The 21,597-nt window shown below is 36.9% G+C and overlaps 2 protein-coding genes across 2 annotated transcripts in view; one reads left to right on the top strand and one right to left on the bottom strand.

Moving 5' to 3' along the window:
• Positions 1 to 20,841, bottom strand: part of gtf2f2a (general transcription factor IIF, polypeptide 2a) — a 170,248-nt gene extending 149,407 nt beyond the window's left edge. Inside the window, exons 1-3 of the mRNA XM_051926920.1 lie at positions 20,667 to 20,841; positions 15,694 to 15,767; positions 8,783 to 8,801 (exon numbers count right to left, since the gene is read on the bottom strand). Coding sequence (XP_051782880.1) covers positions 8,783 to 8,801; positions 15,694 to 15,767; positions 20,667 to 20,732 — 159 coding nt within the window. The 5' untranslated portion in view covers positions 20,733 to 20,841. The remainder of the gene's footprint in view (positions 1 to 8,782; positions 8,802 to 15,693; positions 15,768 to 20,666) is intronic.
• The window catches only part of tpt1 (tumor protein, translationally-controlled 1), a 1,004,241-nt gene that overhangs the window by 177,007 nt on the left and 805,637 nt on the right, over positions 1 to 21,597 (top strand). The gene's annotated exons all lie outside the window — the stretch shown is intronic.

Genomic DNA, 21,597 nt, shown 5'->3' with positions numbered 1-21,597 from the left:
TTTTGTGGATTGAAGCAGCGTGGCGCAGTAGTTAGCACTAATGTCTCTCAGCTCAGATCACATATCACAAGAGGGCCAACAAATTTTATGGAAAATTGTTTCCTCTGCAATTTTTGGTGAAACCAATCGATTTGTAAACGCTGAACATAAATATGCATTTGTAATTTCTGTAGAGTTTTCAAGAAAACTGCAGTTCTGCATTTAACAATTAATAGTCTCCAGCGGCATTGGCCTAGGCTAGGATATTGCAATGTAAGCAACATGAGAGAAAACTAGAAATGTTTCGTTTGTAGTCACTGTCCAATAATAGTCTCCCAGCATAGATGGCTCTACTTTGCCTGGTAGCGCTTCTCCATGTTGGCAATGCCTTGTGGAAACTTTTCACCATGTTTGTCACTGACAGCGCCGAGGATTGTTGGGAAGAAGTACAAGTGGGAATGAAAAAAACGTATCTTCAGTGACTTTCAACCTATTTGACTTAGTTTGGTGCCTTGTAGTTACCGAGAAAGATAGAACGACATTCTTGAAGGTGGTCCACGTGACACATTTGGCCCCCTGAGGAAGGCCAATAAAGTGAGTGTACTTCATCATCTCTCAGATCTGTTGGCCAAAGAAAACACCTTCTCTTACCCTGGTATCACTTATATGTGGACACACCTGTCACAAAGTATGCAAAGGCTTCATTATGTTTGTTCATTGACTTAACAAAGTTCTTCATTAGCCTAAGTTTGATGTGCAAAGGTGGAAGAAATATGTGTTTTGGGTTAACCAATTGGGTAATGTATAATATTCTTCTGCCCTGGAATCAAGTTCATGCAAGGTGCCCAGTCACTTATCTTAGCTGTCCCACTCAAAAGACAACAACAGTACTTGGTGTATCCAAGCTGCAGACCAAGTAAAATTGCAACCACCTTCAGATCGACACATATATTCCAGCTGCATGTTCTCATATGTTTCCTTCATGTGAGCAGCATGTCCAACAGGTATAGAAGGGTAGGTTTTGAACTTATATAGCCTTCATATTTAACAATGACATGTCAATAAACACTCGCCATTCTGTTGGGTCATATTCACATCAGAGTGCAGAAAGCAATCAATCGATGTCGCTGCAAAAGCTCAGGCTGTCAACTTGTCTGAAGAATTTTGTTAAATTTTCATGATGGCAGCAAAATACTAAAATTGTTGTACCTGGTGACAACAGGTTCCATCTTTGCAATCCTGATTCAAGCAGTTCTGCCTGACTGTTCAATAAATCCAAATCTCCAACAAGATCATTAAGCTCTGCCTGAGAAATTAAATGACCTTTGCTAGATGTTGATGGCTCAAAATCAGGATCATCATCATCAGCAGCAGCATCTTCCATTTGCATCGGCTCATCCATCTCTGCCTCCATGTCCTTGTCCTTCAGCCTTCACACCTCTGGCGGTTTTGAAACAGGAAGACTTCCGTCATGTGGCACTGGTCTCAATGCAGAGAGAAGGTTTGGGTACTCAATAAACTTCCAGTTCTTGGATGAAAATCCTGGGACATTTGTCACGCAGAAGTAACAATTAGTTACATGATCCTTCTGCTCCCTCCATATCATTGGGATGGCAAACAGCACGGATGGATGCAGACCCTTCAGTCAAGATCGCAGACTGCTAACACAAAATGCATAACATATATGAGAAGTCCATATTTTGTCCTGGTCATCAATTTTGTACGTGAAATATAATGAGTGCTGTCATTCTCCGTTTCTGTGCTTTCAAAGTGAACTTGCTACAGATGTAACAAAATGTGTCAACTATTACATCATTGGTGTGACATTTCAGAAATTATATTAAATTGAACTCAAGGTCTTTGAACTCAATAATTTTATTTCTAACGCAATACCCACTGACAATGACATCAGTTAGAAAAACTGCAGCTGATAGGTAAATTTAGGGTTGTGCTTCCATGGAAACAAGCCATACTCAGGAAGGTGCGCTTGAGCATGCCTGAGCGCACCCAAGCACACATGATTAGACAGATTTTCTTACAGTATTTTAGTTAAGTCTCTCTAGTCTCATAATCAGAAAAAATGCAGTCAATCTGTTCTAGTTTTATTGTGAGGAAAGTGGTCAGTCTTTTCAGGCTCCAATGGTTTCAAAGTGATGTCTTTAAAATTGTGTGTATTAAACCTCTTTACCTCAGCAGTGTGAAATGGGGGAGGCAAACACAATCCACAACAACGTGACAACAACAGAGAATGCAATTTTATGATTGATTAATAGTAGCACAAATAATAAAATCATAATTGTTTTAGGAAGGGTCACATACTTCCTTCTCTCATCAAATTTCTTGGTCATATCAATGCCAATTTTACTTGTTTAAGCATCTGTAGATGACGGTGCACTAATCAGAAGGCACCATCCTGAAGAGAATACGTTTCTGACTTTGTGTCTTTATTAATTTAGCTTGTTTTATTTTATGTGAGTGCCATTTTCATTAACTAAGAGAAAGTCAATGTTTTTCCTTCTGGATTCTTTCCAATTTTTTGTTCACAGCTGGCATTGGAAGAGTTATGCCCTTTAGTGGTAAGGTATTAAAAAGAAAGTACAGTTACAGATGTGTGTCATGATTGAAACACATGAATAACTTAAATTTACTGATTTGCATAATTTCTGCAGGGGCAAACTGACATATATACAAATTTTGAAAGAGACCTATGTTATTTACAGGTAGCATTGGTGCAATATGTACCCTAGATCAAATGCTAATTCAAGTGGTGGAGTTTACTTATTTAATAAATTTGATAAACATATATTTTTAATTACTATGTTATAATTTTTTACATTTCAGCCAGTGCTATTCAGATGTGTCTTTAACCAGACATTTAAACATAGAATTTGCTGTCAAATTCAACTTTCAAAATAAAATGTAAATAAGGTAATAACTACTAATAACTGTCAAATGTAAAACATGATTTTTTATGTTTATAACGTATTGATTTCTTATTGATCATTTTCAATTGAATGTTCTCTGTATCTTTTCGTTCCCTGTTTAATGTAATTATTATAATTATTTTTATATTGATATTACAATTCCCTCATTATATGATGTATAATATTTATGCATGACTATCTGAATATCTTACACAGACAATGGAAAAACAAATTGTAATATGATGTGATATTTGAATTCTAATCAGGTAAACATGTTGTGTTTTCTTCTGGATAAAACTGATAAATTGAATGAATCATGTATTTAAATTTATTTTGTTCTATTCTTACATTTAATTAATTGAATATTTAGTATATAGTATATTATTTAAGAGTCTGCTTACGCTAGTGATGTGAAAAAGTAAAACATGCCCACAAAAACGTAGCAACTAAAACAGTAGTGTTAGGATTTTTCAGTTGAACAAACGTAAATCAAAGCTCTAGAGTCTTGCCCAAATTATTAACAGTTATTTAATGCCCAATAATAAAAAAACATTACTGAGGTTTATCCTAATGGGATTAGTTCTCTCTCAAATTATCTGTACATCTATAAGGCATGAGAGTACCCTTGTGGCAGATTTCGGAAACTAAAATAAATGCAATGGTGATCAAACATATAAAAAGGCGTGGTTCTTGTAAACAAAATGACAAAGGAGACAGAAGTTAAGTGATGAATGAAAACTACACATCAAAAGGAACATAAGAAAAAGACACCTTCCAAAGAAAATCACAAAAAAATAAACTATTCTCCAGGTTTGGATTACATGCAGTATTTACCCAACACTAAATGATAGACTAGCCTTTTAATTTCTACTTTCACCTTCTCTAATGTCTGCTTTCATATTGTCTCTGCACTTTCACTCCCCAACCTTTTTTCCTCCTTTATACGTGATTTCTTTTGTCTTTTTAAAGCACACAGGTGACAAAAGCTGTACAATTGTAATGTTACTCCTGTAACTTAATTTTATTTTCAGCATTGAAAACTGACACTGCCCTTCATTAATTTTAGCAGGAAGAAAATGCATGTGCATCAGACTCCAAGGATAGGAACAAGTTTGTTGAAAAAAGGGCAAATAAGAACCTCATTGATGTGGCTGGCTAGTGTGCCTCAGTTATCTATGGATCCATGCTGTCTGAAATTATGTGCTCCTAACAGGGTTCCCCAAGGAAAAATTGCCATGACAGTTTACATTAAATCACAGACAACCTTGTCTAGAATATGGATACTGGGGCACACTCTATGAAGTGGTACAAGTTTCTGGTAGCCAAGTGACCCATGTATCTCAGTCAAGACTGTAGAAAATACAGTAATCCCTCGCTATATCGCGCTTCGCCTTTCGTGGCTTCACTCCATTGCGGATTTTATATGTAAGCATATTTAAACATATATCGCGGATTTTTCGCTGCTTCGCGGGTTTCTGCGGACAATGGGTCTTTTAATTTCTGGTACATGCTTCCTCAGTTGGTTTGCCCAGTTGATTTCATACAAGGGACGCAATTGGCAGATGGCTGAGAAGCTACCCAGCTTACTTTTCTCTGTCTCTCTTGCGCTGACTTTCTCTGATCCTGACGTAGGGGGATTGAGCAGGGGGGCTGTTCGCACACCTAGACGATAGGGACGCTCGTCTAAAAATGCTGAAAGATTATCTTCACGTTGCTATCTTTTGTGCAGCTGCTTCCTGAAACGACATGCTGCACAGTGCTTCGCATACTTAAAAGCTCGAAGGGCACGTATTGATTTTTGCTTGAAAAACAAACTCTGTCTCTCTCTCTCTCTCTCTTTGTCTGCTCCTGACGGAGGGTGTGTGAGCTGCCGCCTTCAACAGCTTTGTGCCGCGGTGCTTCGCATACTTAAAAGCCAAACAGCCCTATTGAGTTGTTTGTTTTTCTCTCTCTCTCTCTGACAGCCTGTGCTCCTGACACGCATTCTTTTGAAGAGGAAGATATGTTTGCATTCTTTTAATTGTGAGACGGAACTGTCATCTCTGTCTTGTCATGGAGCACAGTTTAAACTTTTGAAAAAGAGACAAATGTTTGTTTGCAGTGTTTGAATAACGTTCCTGTCTCTCTACAACCTCCTGGTGTTTCTGCGCAAATCTGTGACCCAAGCATGACAATATAAAAATAACCATATAAACATATGTTTTCTACTTCGCGGATTTTCTTATTTCGCGGGTGGCTCTGGAATGCAACCCCCGCGATGGAGGAGGGATTACTGTATATGGAACTGCTATGTAGGCTCTGGGTGGTGTGGGGAGGTGTTTGGGGTATGGAATGTACCTTCTTCAGCAGAAGATGGAGCAGGGATTTTGTAGAACGTTGAAAAATACCAGCTAGATACAGTCAAGAAATTTATATGCAAAACAATGGGCTTTGGAACCTGACTTATCAATCAAGGAAGATTTCTGGATAATGTGGAGATGCTTACACAGTTGACTTTTAGTCAAAGTTTGTCCCTGGAGGTGGCAGGATTATCTGATTTGCCTCAATTTGGTTGATAAAAAAATAAAGCCAATTTAAATCCTGTCAGAACGTATTCTACCTTTACTGCAAAATTGCAATCTATACAAAGAAGGCAACAGTGAAAAAAAGGAAGAAAAAAAAAATCATACAAAAAAATCTGGCTACTCCAGGTTCTGGCAGTGTAACATTGGACCAAATATTTGTCCTTGCATAGATATTTAAGGTATCAAAGCAAATTGCCAAAAACATCTATATATGGTCTGAGGACTTGGAAATAATTCATGAAACTGCACCTCATAGTATCTTGTGAAACATGTTTCACAAGACAAGGGGCGAAGTGGTGGCTCTGAGGCTAAGGATCTGCACTTCGAATCCCTGTCACTGCCAAAAGAGATGCTACTCTGCTGGGCCCTTGAGCAAGGCCATTAACCTTCAATTGCAGGGGCATTAGGGTTACAGTCCCTCTTATCTCTTCTCCTGGGGCAAAATGCACAAATGGTGCATAAAACCGTTTCCATGTTCATGTCAAGACATATAAAAACTAAACTTGGCACAATTCCATGCACATTTTCACGGCAGCCTCAGACCATGCGCATGCACGTTTCTGCTTGGTTTGTACATGGGTGACACCCAGGATCAAAGCAGTGCTACTGCTTCTGTGTGGTTTCCTTTTCTTTTTTATATTCACATCCATGATGCAGGCATTATTAAAAACACCAAAATTAATTGAATATCATTTATAAATTTAAAGCACTTGATTGTAATCAATCTGCAACAATATAATCGTGCACCAAATGGCTAAAGTATTCCAACTATCATGGCTGCTTAAACATTGTTAGAAGATATCGTAAATGGAAGAATAAGATGAGACTACGTATTTAGAGATCATACTGGATTTCTTGCCCCATGATGATGACTGGCTTCTAAATTAATTTAAACTTCCAAGTGCTATCCTCTTGGAGCCATGTGCTGAACTTGGGCCAGCTTTACAAAGGCAGACTTTGAGGAATTGTGCTGTACCTGCTCCTTTGCAAGTTCTGTCCACCCTAGGGATTTTAGCCACAGGAGCTTTTCAATATGAACTGGCCAACCCGATCTCAATCATCTCAGAGTAGCGCCATGCCAGCAATATGGGATGGTATTCTCCGCTTCACATCCATATATATGAGATTTCCATACACTGTGGTTGAATGGGTAAACATCAAAGCACATTTCAGAGCAATATCAGGGTTTCCACATGCAATCAGAGCAATTGACTGCACGCACATTGTTATAAAAGTGTCTTCAGAGAATGAATTTGCTTATGTAATTAGAAAGCATTACCACTCTGTTAATGTGAAAATTATCTGTGATGCAAAAATGAGTCTCATTAATGTTGTGGCGAGATATACAAGTTTCTCGCCAATAACTGCAGCAACTTGCTGCTCAAACGGTGTGAGCCCCAGAATTCCACTACCTCCTCCATGTCGACTTTGATATTGGACCACTTTTTGGATTTTTTATTTTGGGTCTCCACCACACTATGCCACTCCATCAATTTCCTTTAGTTGTCAATTTGGTGGCGTAAGCAGCGGTATACACATTTTTCCATGCCTCCACTTCACTTAGCAGCACCTTCATTTCACATGCCATTGTCTTTTAACAAAACACTAAGCGGAAGAGGCTATTTATATTGATTTGCATATTCAAATAGGTAAAATTCTGGGAGTCGGAGTGGGGCCATTGGCTTGTGCATGTGCTTTAAAATTCACGTTGATTGGGATTTATAAAGGGAAATTGAGTAGAAATTTGCTTATGCACATTTTTATGCACCATAATTTTTTTGTGCATATGCACATTTGTAGTTTTGTCCATGCGCCATATTTTACTGTGAATCCTACACATGGCATTATACATGAGGCCCTAGTCATGATTATTATGGATAGCATATTAAGACACTGCCTGCACTTGAAGAGCATTCACTTTGCCAACCTAAGGGTTGTGTTTCGTATACTAGCTGCAGATGGTTTCCTCTTGGCCTTATCAGACTGACAATTAGTACTTAAAAAATCGAGGACCATAGAGTTCCATCAAAAAATACTGCAAGGTGTTTAAGATAACTGGTGGGCCATTGCTCCAAGTGAAGGATTTAAAGTAGTAAGGGCACAGGTGATCATAAAATTAACCAATGTAGTAATACAGTGGAAGTTTTGAAGACACTGTATTAGATCATGGTGGTAAAGTGGGAGCCAAGTCCATAGACAAAGCTTTTTGTTTCCTGTTCCGTCTATGTAATCTGCATCCTCATCTATAGGTCACAAGCTCTAAATGGTGATGAGGAGAATGGAATCATGAACACAAGAAAACCCCAAAAAGTGGTTACTGCTGAGTGTTGCTGCACTCACTCTCTGTGAAAGGACAAGGGAATCTTGAATACAGAAGACATCAGACTATAACAGCTACTTCTTCATAACCATTTGGAGCTTTTTGAGGGTGACTGGATATGTAGTTAGTATATCTCCTTAGCATCCATCTAAGGACATGTGCCAGGCACAGATTAAGTAAATAGTTAATTGGGTTATATAAGATGACATTTTAGACAAAAGAAGATCAGTACAAAAATTACAGAAAAAATGAAAAACAAAATACAGGTCTAGCATTTTTAAACAAGTCCAGAACACAGATTATTGGAGAAGTTTCCAGCAAGGAGAAACAAAGCGAAATGAATAGTCACCTAAAGTTAAATATGAAGTCTTTGGCCGCCCTCGCTCTCTCTTCCTCTGTACTTCCATTCCCATTACTCTTTTGCCATACATGTTCTTTGTCTCTCCTCATCATGTGTCCATAACACTTCAATCTACTTTCCTGTAATTTCTTAGTTATCTCTCCCACTTTTGTTGCACTTCTGTTTTATTTCTTATTCTGTCTTTTTTCTGTAACTCCTTTTCAACATTCTCATTTTTTCCAATCTAACTTCTTCTCCTGAGCTCCCTTTACTGTCCATGTCTCATTGCTGGTCTTAACACTACTAATAATAATTCACTGCATTTATATAATGCTTTTCTCACTAATCAAATTTCTGCCACACAGGAAGAACCCGGGATGCAAACTATGATCTCCTTAGTTCGAGGCAGTAGCACTACCACTGACTTAAAAACAATACCTTTAATTTCGCCTTAATACTTTGATCACTCAATACCTTCTTTTCAGTTGTTCCATCCACACTGCACTCTATGGGTTATCTCTGCATCTAAGTTTCTATCTTACAGTACATCTAATTTTCCACCTTAAAGTACAGTAATCTAGTACAGTTTAAAAAAATATAAAGTCAAAGTATCTGCCAACAGTGACACCTTGTGTTAAAAAAGCTGACATCTTACCTCTGTTTTTCCTTGATTCCTGTTAGGATTAAAAAAAAAAAAAAAAATTATCCAAAAGGAACTCACCATAATCATGCAAAACAAAATAATTAATGAACTAAAAACACAAATTGTAATTTTAAAAATACAGTATGTTAACGTCTACCAGCCAGCACAAAGCAAAAAAAAAATGGTGCAACATTAAATTTTCTACTACATAAATTATAGTTAAAATTAAAGTGCAAATGCAAATAAACTGCAATACAAACAATTTTGAATAATGTTACAGGCATACTAGGTTTACCCTGGGAATTAACACAACATGAGTGGCCTCAGTTATAGTGCCATTAGTTAATCAGATGTATCTGAACTACAATGTACTGTAACTAAGTACTTTTCTGTAAACATTATAGGTAGTGTTTTTACCAAAGGTAACATTATTGGCAGGCAGCGTCGTGTAGTGGTGAAGACTTTGGAATTAGGACATCAAACCTGAAGGCTGTAGTTTCAAATCCTGCTACAGACAATATGTGACCATAAGAATGTCACTCCACCTGCCTGTGCTCCAACTGAAAAAACAAATGAAATGTAACCAAGTGCACCTCAATGTTAGTCGCCTTGGATAAAGGAGTTACTCAAATAATAAGTAATAATAATACTATTAGTTCACTGGAGCTGCTTACTCATGAATATCCAATATACAATTGCACATGATTAAAATATTCCTGCATTAGGTCAATTTGTGCTTTTCCTAATTCCTTGGTATTTGTTGATGGTCACTACAAAACACTGAATTGCACATTTAGGGATCCCACCTAATGAGCTGAATGTTTTTAATTTTGGTGTTGTTTTCTTTGGTGCTTCAAGTGGAAGAGAACAACTGCTGGTACTATATCTTGCAGGCTTACTATATGATCGTGGGTTCCCGATTAAATTACGCAGATGCGAAAGTATATATCAAGAATCTGATTGTGGGTCATCCTATTTAAAGTGAGCAGATGCACAAATAAATGTAAACAGTTTGGCCAGGTGGGGTGCGACTCCCCTTTCAAAGTCTGCAGATATAAATGAATATTACAATGAAGTAAGTTGGCGGGAATCTGTTTCACACCTCACTGTACACAGCACACATGATTAAGTGAAGCACCTCTTCTTCACTTGTCAGTCCATCTTATTGGTTAATGCTGCTGTCAGTTGCTTTTGCTATGTCCTTCGTTTACATAAAGCCACCTCTAAGTGCAGGGCAGAGCATGTAAGTTAGCATAATATTAATAAATATCAACAAAAAAAGCAAGTGTCAGATATTTTTCTGTTTTCTATAATGTTGCCAATTTTAATCAACTCAGGCAATGCATTTTTGTGATTTTGAGGTATTTCATTTTTCTGTTGTAGGGTTTTTTTTTTTTAACCAGTAATTATTTCTATATCAAAATGTCCTTTCTTGTGGTTACCTACTGGCCCAAATGTACAATCCCACCAAATTTCAGCTTTTTACCTAAATGGGAAATAGCGAGTGAAGTCCTATAGGAACTGGTTCCAGAACCTCCTGTGGATACTGAAATCACCATGTATAGAAATTGCTGCGATTTCTACCTGGTGTGACCAAAATGTATGCAAATACCCTTAAATGAAAATCTGCTATGTGCACTTTAATCACGATTTGTAATTTTAAACTGTGAAGCAGAGGGGTAAATCAAGGAAAATGTGTCTCTGTCCCAAACATTATGGAATGCACTGTATGCTATGCCTAGATTATGATTGCCATTTGGTGGTTTTAACTAATTATTCTAGTATTTTCTATCAGAACTTTGAAAACCCCATATGAAAAATGAATATTGCAATGTTTGATGCTAGTTTGTATCCAGTGTTATTTATTTGATCTTTTTTGGAGTGTTTTTATTCCTATTGTACCCTTTTAAAAATATCTGAGAAGCATTCTGAACATGAGAAGGGTGCTATCTAAATAAAATATTATTACCATTAAATAATAAATGTTAACTGCTAAAGAGACACCCTGCTTAATAACAAAGAAAATAAGTCAAGAATAAAATTTTCCTAAAAAACATTTTATGTATTCATGATTCGAGTAAGAGTTTGTTTAAAGGTTAAATAAAAATGTGTCACAAACTGTTTCTTTATGTTGCTGAAAAATGCTAATGCATTTTTGTTTAAAAAAAATGAGCATATTGATTTGTTCAGGAGTCAGTTGGGCGCACCCTGTCAACTGTCATGTCAGAAGCTAAGAACAGCCACTCTTGTCCCAGACTTGCCCAGGCACAGTTAAGATGCATATTAAATTCATTGTTGACTGCAAGTTTTAATGTAAGAAATATGCTACCATTACTAGCGCCATCTATTGGTGAAATCTAACTATTCTTCATATGAAAATTTCATTTCTTAACATGGATTAATTGATCAATTAGTGAAACTGATTATTGATTCATGTATTGTCATCGGAAGTGAGTAAGTGTGAAAAATTTCAAGTCATTTGGACAACAGGAAGTGGGTTAAATATCGATTACAAGATTTGTACCAAACAACAAAAAGGTGAAGTTAAAATAAGCGTGGTAAGTAATAATAAAAAGAAAAACGAAACTAACTTTCAACTGCTAAAAGTTAATTAACGAGTAAGTCATTTGAAGTTTGGTGAGTGTAAGCAGCTCATTATAGATTAATACATGTTACACTCATAAAAAACAGTGGAGGACCATAAAATTACACCTACCAAGTGCATTCTGCTTTGTCAAATATTATAAACTAGCAAAATACCCGCGCTTCGCAGCGGAGAAGTAGTGTGTTAAAGAGGTTATGAAAAAGTAAAAGAAACATTTTAAAAAAAACGTAACATGATTGTCAATGTAATTGTGTTGTCATTGTTTTGAGTGTTGCTGTCATATATATATATATACATATACACATACATATACAGATATATTATATATACATATACACATATATTTTTTATATATATATATATATATATATATATATATATATATATATATATATATATATATATATATATATACACATACATACATACATACATATACACATACATACATACATACATATACACACATAGATGCACTTACAATAACATAGAAATCAATATAAACAACATTAACATCATTATCATATGAGAATATGAAGTAATATATAAGAAGCACATTTCATATAAATATAAATTATTAAACAGTAAAATCTTCTTCTATAATTTGCTACCGTGGCTTTTCGTTGGTCTGTCCATGATTTTAAATCACCTGTAGCTTGCAAACCGTTTCACCTATTGACTTGAAATGTGGTACACATATAATACGTCACGTCTGCTATCCGCTTTATGGGTGATGATTGTATTACTCTTTTAATGTTTATTTGATTTTAGAATCAACTCCTATCTGCGCACACCAGGGCGGCCGTGGGCAGATGCGTATGGTGTATTCACTTCATGTTATCGTGCATTGCGCTGTCACTGGTATTTTGATAAAAGAATTTGAACAATATATAAGAAGCGTATAAATAATTAAACAGTAAAACATTAACATTTAAGAAGTAAAGTTACATTGAGTACTACTGCAGTGCCTTCGGGTATACCTCATTTTTTCTTTGCCCATTACATGCTTAAATGTATACATTTTTTGGTGTACCTACCCGAGAACACGCGACATATAACCGACCGTGGGAGAAGCATGGATTTTAAACACGCGTTGAGTTCATCTGCTGGTCTCCCTCGTGGAATAACTGGTAATGTTTGACTAAAATGTACAGCGAGTAAAACGACATTACCTCCTTTTTTTTTTTACGATCTCTGAGATCTTGCTTTTTTCGGTTCAAGGCTTCATAAGCTGTTTTATGTTGTATGGTGTACTTATCCCAAACCATCATCTTTGAATGTTGCAAGACTTTCGCCTTGTATGTAGATCGGGGTAATTACATTCATTGCATTGCTAGTCTGAATCACAATCTGATTGTATGGGTGGTTACCTGGCACTGTAGGGTTGCCACCCGTTCTTTAAAATACGGAATCGTGCCGCGTTTGAGAATGAAATTGCGCGTCCCGTTTTGAATCAATACTGGACGGGATTTATCCCGTATTTTTTTTATCATTTTTTTTTTTAAAGCAGCGTCTCATGCAAATCATCCCACACGCATTTTATGAAGATGCCTCCTTTCGTACTTTTGATTGGGTAATACTTGATGTCATCGTTAGTTTGATTGGTGTTTTTAACTGTCCAGTGAGGAGGGCGTGTCTTTTAAGTACAGTCTGCAAAGTGTTGGCACTGAGATGTGGCGTCAGCGCCATAGTTGAAGCCCCTAACGTTGCGGTCAGCAAGTCGGCTAACATCCGCCATGTGCCGTCTTTCAGTTGCGAGAAGCAGATCATAGAATGGTTGAAACTGTTGCCCCTAACGTTGCGCCACGGCGTGTGGTTCGTTTATACCTCGTGTCTTCTCATTAAACTTTTATCTCGCGAATATGTTATTGCAATCCGCAGCGGGAGCGTTTCTATAAACTTAATTTAAAGTTACGTTTTACACCGTGCTTTGTTTCCCTTATGAACATGCTTGTATGCTTAACTCGCTCCGTTCTCAATTGTTTAATTAATTTTTTGCTGTTCGCTGTTTGCGGCTGTTCCTCCATTTCCCCCTACTTCGTTCTTTTATCTCGCGAATATGTTATTGCAATCCTTAACGGGAGCGTTTCAATAAACTGATTGAAAATAGTTCTGCATTTACCTTTTTAGTAAAAGGCGAGCTTTTAAGCCTGAGAAATCACCCCGTAAATGCACACGTTTAATTGCACATGTGTTAATATGTATGGTTACACAGTATTAAAAGACAGTGAACAACGTCAGTTACCTTTCTTCCCGCGTTTGATAAAAGGTGAGCTTTTAAGCCTGAGAAATCAGCCCGTAAATGCACACGTTTAATTGCACATGTGTTAATATGTATGCTTACACAGTATTAAAAGACAGTCAAAAATTAACGTCATTTACCTTCGTTCCCGCGTGTGACTCGTGCTGTAAATGTCTTCCTTGTTTTTAGTTCACGTGATTACGTAGGAGGCGTGATGACGCGATACGTGACTCCGCCTCCTCCATTACAGTGTATGGACAAAAAATATGTTCCAGTTATGACCATTACGCTTTGAATTTCGAAATGAAACCTGCCTAACTTTTGTAAGTAAGCTGTAAGGAATGAGCCTGCCAAATTTCAGCCTTCCACCTACACGGGAAGTTGGAGAATTAGTGATGAGTGAGTCAGTCAGTCAGTGAGTGAGTGAGTGAGTGAGTCAGTGAGGGCTTTGCCTTTTATTAGTATAGATATGGGAATAAAAAGCTTATTAGCAGAGAATGAATGTTTTCTTCATTTTCTGCACACGATGTCTGACAGTAATTTATATACTGAATTTCATTATTTAAAAAACTAGGGAGCTTCGCTCGCTAACCCCCGTGTTTGGTTTTCCAGATACACACTTTTAAAATTTTTTTTTTTTTCTTTGAATTGTTGCTATTTCATTAGTTTCACTTTTATTTCAGAACTTCTGTAAAAACAATATTTGTAATCTTGCGAGTCCCAATATGCTGAATCTTATCTTTTTAATGTGATCACGATAGGTTTCTCTGTTTGGAATTTTAGCATAGACAAAACGATCTACATCATCAGCAGTTAATAATTTTTTTTTTACAAAGTAAAAAAGTAAGTAGAGTTCTGCATTGGACTCCTGTCTGTAAAGTCATGCAATTTTCCTCTCACAGTTCCAAAAGTACATGGGGTTACCAAGGTGATACCCCTGATTTTGTCTAGGTTTTTGTACAAGGGCTAGACAGAAGATTTTTGACTCCTGGGGTAAATTTAGGTTTTTAAATAAGCAGACAGATAAATATATATACATTAACAAAGTAACCAATAAATGCATGTGCGGTAAACTCCGTTTTTGAAATTCTCAAGATTCTTTATTTGTCACATGCATAGTTATACAGGACAACACGCAGTGAAATGCATCCTGATCCGCTTATCAAAAACTGTGCAAAGTTAGAAGAATATCAGTTAGATTAACAAAAAGTCATAGATTGAAAGATAACAGTATAGAACATAATAAATAAGTAAAATTATGTGAATAAAGTAGAATTAAGTGTTAAGGTGCAATAGTGTAGTAATTATTGTGCAAAACCAAAGTTAGACTGGTGCATAGTTAAATGAGGCAGTTTGTTTGTTTGCGCTACTGCGATCTTTACTTTTTTATATTTTCTAATTTTCCTACTTTCATATCCTTTAACTTTCTCCACGTGTATAGCGCCAACGGTTTTTTTTTTTTTTGTTTGTTTTTCAGCCTTTTCTAATTTCCCTGGTTTCACAGTCTCTAACCTGCTCTGCATGTGTTTAGCGCCAACGTTTGTAAACGTCTTTATGAAGTTCTACTTTGTCTTTTACTCATTGTCTTTTAATTCTGAGCTGGACTGGACGTGCTTTTTTTTCCCCAATTCCACTTGTTCTGGGCTGATAATTACTGTCCTTATTTTCTGAATTTGCACCTCGATTATTCTTTTTTGTTCTTTTTTCTGTCCAACACATTTGAGTCTCTTTTCTCCACGCTGCTTTCTTCTTCGCTTATATGTCGACATTTAATTTATAACGTACTGTCCTTATACGCTTTATATGCGCTGACAGCCCTAGATCTGTGTGTGCTGAAATCCTTCACAAGACTGAATGTTTTGCTGCCCATTGTCCTATTTGATAGATTGTAAGAAGGGCGTGTCTTTGGTCTTGCGGGTCTTTAAAATGTCTCCCGAGAAGATCACGTATCGTAGACTTGCTTTTTGCTTTCCAGGACAGGATTTCTTTTTATAAAAGAAAGACAGACAGACAGACAGACAGACAGACAGACAGACAGACAGACAGACAGGACTAAATTTTCCCATTTTCACTTACTTAGCTATTTTAAGCTTTCCAACTTCGCCTCTTCCAGTTGCTTTTGCCCATTGTTGAGAAAGATATTTTGGTACCTGATAAGGACAAAAAAAGAATAATTAAAGGTGACCATAATCAACTGCATTCATAAAACATTAAACATTTTGACGTATTCTGCTAAAATTTTTACACACCATCAGTTACCTATCTTTCTGCCCACCAATCCATCATCAAACATGCTAAATCTTACTAAATGTCACTGAGGATGGATGGATGGATGGATAGATAGATATATAGATAGATAGATATTAATCCCAAGGGGAAATTCAACTACTCCAGCAGCAGCATACTGATAAAAAAACAATATTAAATTAAACAGTGATAAAAATGCAGGTATAACAGACAATAACTTTGTATAATGTTAACGTTTATCCAACCCCTCCCCCTCCACTACCCAGGTGGAACTGAAGAGTCGCATAGTATGGGGGGGGGGGGGGATGATCTCCTCAGTCTGTCAGTGGAGTAGGACAGTGACAGCAGTCTGTCGCTGAAGCTGCTCCTCTGTCTGGAGATGATACTGTTTAGTGGATGCAGTGGATTCTCCATGATTGACAGGAGCCTGCTCAGCACCTGTCACTCTGCCACAGATGTCAAACTGTCCAGCTCTGTGCCTACAATAGAACCTGCCTTCCTCACCAGTTTGTCCAGGCGTGAGGCTTCCCTCTTCTTTATGCTGCCTACCCAGCACACCACCACGTAGAAGAGGGCTCTCGCCACAACCGTCTGATAGAACATCTGCAGCATCGTATTGCAGATGTTGAAGGACGCCACCCTTCTAAGGAAGTATAGTCAGTGCACAGAGCATCAGTATTGGCATTCCATTACAATGTATCATCCAGCTGCACTCCCAGGTATTTATAGGTCTGCACCCTCTGCACAGTCACCTCTGAAGATCACGGGGTCCATGAGGTGCCTGGTCCTCCTAAAATCCAACACCAGCTCCTTGGTTTTGCTGGTGTTCAGTTGTAGGTGGTTTGAGTCGACTCTGGCAGCCACAGGCTCACATCAAGGTTCTTCTCTGAAAAGAGGCTCAGTCCAATGGAAAGGGTCATTTATGTAAATAATCACACTCCGCATTACAGGGCCATATAAAGTTGTATATGATCCCAACAAACAAATCTGTGCAGTATAAAAGGGAAAAAGAACAGTACATACTGTACCTTTTTTAATGTGCCAAAATCAATTATTTAGATTCAATTATTGAATTGAATGATAGAGTCTCTGCATAATTGTCAAGTACAATATGAACATTTATATAATAATCAAATGAAATCCCAAATGCGTGTCATTTGAGACCAAACGTGTCATCTAGACTAATTATTTCAGTACTTTTATTAGCAGGATGCTTGTAGACATCAGCATTAACAAAAACAACAGCATAGTCCTGGATCATCAGCATCAAAAAAGTGATGACCGGCTTCACTGTAAATTTTAAAATCTAAATCATAATTAACTTAAAATTATCCTTTGACAATGGCCTGGCATTAAATACTGGTTGCAGTAAAAATGTCATTAGAATGTCCAAAATCAAAGGTGGCTAAGAGAGGCAAAATGTTTATCAATAATTTAAGGTGGGCAGTAGATTTCCCAAGGCCACTGATGGAAGTTAAAATGTACAAAGATTCAAATACTATACTGAGCTCTGCCTGTACAGTTTCCACATTTTAAAAATGTCTGTGTAGGTTTTCCTTCCAAATTTCCAAAAGATGTGCAGTTAAAGTATTAGTAACTCTAAATCAGCACATTATAAGTGACTCTGTGCTTGTGTATAAATATTTTTCTTTGACAGGTTAATGTTCCCTCCATCATTGCTTCCAGCCTTTCAAATCATACGACTTGTGAGGCTTTTGCTGTATTTTTTAATCAAAAAATTAATGATATTAGAAATAACAAAGTACATCTCCCCAGTACTGATCCTCTTAAACCCCGGTACTCCATTATAAACAAATTCAATTCTTTCACCAGGATAGATTTACCCGATTTATATAAAATAATTTCTCAACTGAGACTTTCCACCTATGTCCTTGACCCAATACCAACAAATTTTTTCTAAGAAGTATCTGGCGTACTAATTGATAGTATTCTTGACATAGTAAACTCGTCATTAGATATGGGGGTCTTCCCAGACTGTCTTTAGACTGCTGTAGTTAAACCCCTGCTCAAGAAAAATAATCTTGACTCTTCTGCTTTTGAAAATTTTAGACCTATTTCTAACCTGCCTTTCTTAAGTAAAATCCTACAGAAGGCATTCATTACGCAGCTAAATGACAACCTCAATAAACATGCTATTCTTGATAAGTTTCTGACGGGTTTTAGAACAAATCACAGTACAGAAACTGCACTTTTTAAAGTAGTAAATGATGCAGGTAATGCAGACAGAGGCTGTTTATCTGATCTCATCCTCTTTGATCTGAGTGTCGCATTTGATACCATGGATCACAATATTCTTAGAAATCGCCTTAGTCAATGGGTGGGCCTCTCTGGCAGTGTCTTAAACTGGTTTGAGTCCTAATATGCAAGTAGAAAATTCTTTGTTAGTTGTGGTAATTATGCTTCAAAGACACATGATATTCTACATCAGGCTCTATCCTGGATCCACTGCTCTTTTCGATTTAAATGCTTCCATTAGGCCAGATTATCTTGGGGCATAACGTGAGCTACCACCAGCTATACAGTACTGATGAGACACAACTATATCAATAGTGCCTGATGACCCTGACTCTCTTGATTCACTGACACAATGTCTTACTTGTGTTTCTGAATGGATGAGTAGTAATTTTCTCAAACTAAATAGGAAGAAAACAGAGATTTTAGTGATTGGCAAAAATGCATATAATGAGGTTATTGGAAATAAACTTGATGCATTAGGAGGGGTAACTATTGACACTGACCTGAATTTTAAATCACATATTAATCAGATTACTAGGATAGCATTTTTTTCACTTAAGAAATACAGCAAAAGTTAGACGTCTTATAACATTGCAAGATGCTGAGAAATTAGTTTACGCTTTTGTTTTCAGTCAGCTAGAATTACGCACTCCTCTCAGGACTACCCAAAAAAAGACATCAATTGATTGCAACTATTACAGAATGCAGCTGCTAGAATCTTAACTAGAAAAAAAATCCAAGCACATCTCTCCAGTTTTGATGTCACTACATTGGTTACCTGTGTTATTTAGAATTGACTTTAAAATGCTGCTTATGGTTTACAAAGCCTTAAATAATCTCGCTCCATCTTAAATTTCAGAATGTCTTTCACAGTAACACTCCAAATTGTAACTTTAGATCTTCAAATGAGTGTCTGCTTATTATTCCAAGAGCTAAACTTAAAAGAAGTGGTGAGGCAGTCTTCTGCTGTTATGCCATGCACCTAAAATCTGGAATAGCTTGCCAATAGGAATTCGCCAGGCTAATACAGTGGAGCGCTTTAAAAAACTGATAAAAACATATTACTTTAACATGGCTTTCTCATAGCTTCATTTTAGTTTAATCCTGATGCTCTGTATATTCAATTAATTATCATTATCATTCATAGTGGCTCCGAAATCCGTACTAACCCCTACTTTCTCTTCTGTTCTTTTTCCGGCTATTGCCACCACCACCTGATTAAAACACCATGCTGTCCCTACATTGATGGATTAAAGGCCAGAAGTCCACATGACCGTCATCATTAAGTTCTTCCATGTGAACCCTGAATACAATAAGGTCTGATTGAGGTCATTTATGTTAGGTAGAATGCCTGGAGGGGGCTGGGCAGTCTTGTGGCCTCGGAACCCCTGCAGAATTTTTTTTTCTCCAGCTGTCTGGAGTTTTTTTTTTTCTGTCCTCCCTGACCTTACTTTTATTCTATGTTAATTAGTGTTCCCTAATTTTATTTTCTTAATTTTGTCTTTTTTCTCTTTCTTCACCATGTAAAGCACTTTGAGCTACATCATTTGTATGAAAATGTGCTATATAAATAAATGTTGTTGTGGACCAGGTCAGGTTTCTGAATACCATGGCTCAGATTAAAAAAGTGGGTTATACATTAAATGGTAAATAAAATATAATAAAAATGAAAATACTTTAAACTGACAAGTGCAACAACAATGGATAAGTTAAGCAGGTATTTATTACTTAAAGAAATAAGTTATACAGTGATCAGCACTACTACCTCATGGCCCCAGTATCTTGTTTTTAAATCCCACACCTGGTTATCTCCTTCCACGTCCCTTTATTCCAGACAGGCCTTGAGAATGAATGTGTATGCCCGATTGGTGCCCTTGTTAAGGGGCTTTCTACCTTGATTTCAATTTTGCCAGGACAGGCACTGACACCATACGACCTTTAATTGGGTCGAGTATGTTTGAAAAATGTATGTCATACTTAAAAAACAGAAACATTAGGTGGTTCTCCTTATATATTTGTTTTTAATTTAAGGGTTTGGTGGTCATACTTAAACTTGTACATACAAATCTCCACAACCAGACAGTAAAGTGTTGGGAGTGAATAAACACCAATCAAATTAGACATTGATACACCGATCCTGTAATCTGTTTATCCATCTCGGGATAAGCATTGGATGCATGGCAAGAACCGAACCAGTACAGATTACGAGTTTCGACATAAAATGTGCTATATATGCAAGAATGTTTACTGAATAGACGCCACGTAAAAAACGCTTTCTTTTAAGAAACCAGTGCCCGTTTTTCTTAACAGTGCATTTCACATGGGAACCAACTGATGAAGACCATGTTTCTTATACACGTGTATCAATGCTTTTCATTCTCAAGATCTAAAATCTCGTATGTTCACCGTTCCTAACATTTTTGAAAGCTTTGCATTTTAAAAGCAAAAAGTACCAGTAGTGTGAACGTAACTACAGTGATTATGCAGCAATACCGAAGTTTCTTGTAAAAACAATATTCCTTCATAAACTTCTGATAACCACTCACCTTCACAAGCCACACTCCCGTGTTTTGCTTTGCTCCTGTCAAATCCATTTCTCCTTTATCGGACATTTTTACTTTAAAAAGTAAGACTTCACGTCAGTAAAGCAGAAAACTAGCCGTCACTTCCCGGCTCGAGAAACAAGGCACAGCATGCACTGTATAATAAGCTCGTCACTGCGTACACAATACGCACGCGTTACGGTGGCCGTGAAAGGACATTTCCGATTGTGTTGACGAGCCAAGCTGTTGACAATTCATTGAAAAGAGCAGTGATCTCGATTCCTTTCCACGTAGGGGAACAAAATGAACGAAACTGTTATCTATCTTTTGCGCGCTCAAAACATATCTATTAGTACTTTTACAAACGTTTAATGTAGCTGTATTTGTCAGTATAGTATGAGGTGCCGTTTGGAACATATTTCATTGTCAGTTCTGCATACACTCAATACTATAACGCTTACACTGCATAATGCAGCACATCATAATAAAAGAGTTTTCCTGTGCCAGGTGCCATCTGAATTAATCTACTGGTAGTTTTTACATATCCTTCGCCTTGTGGGTGTTGAAAGTATACAGTGCACGTCGTGATTATCAAAGTATAGGTTATTAAAATCAAACGTACTTCAGGTTGACAGAAGTGGATTTTACACACAAATTTAGTGCGGCTTCAATAAAGTCTGTTGTTTTAAATTTAACTACTTTGGCTATGCAAGCGTATGCCAAGCGCTGTTTTGCCTCGCAGTGTTTCCAATTACATGTAAAGTTATATTTATTAGGTTTTTTAAACCTTATGTCTTCTTGTTCTCATTGAGTTGTGTGAATAAGTTCTATTGTTTTCATACCTACTTGGCACTTTTGATACATTAACGTCTGTGAGAAATTTATTTATTGATCTGTCATTCAAAATATTAAAAATTAAGAAAAAATAATTGAA

Source organism: Erpetoichthys calabaricus, chromosome 4, assembly GCF_900747795.2.
Source record: "Erpetoichthys calabaricus chromosome 4, fErpCal1.3, whole genome shotgun sequence".
In the NCBI taxonomy this organism is placed as follows: Eukaryota; Metazoa; Chordata; class Cladistia; order Polypteriformes; family Polypteridae; genus Erpetoichthys; species Erpetoichthys calabaricus.
This window is presented reverse-complemented; position numbering and strand designations above follow the sequence as displayed.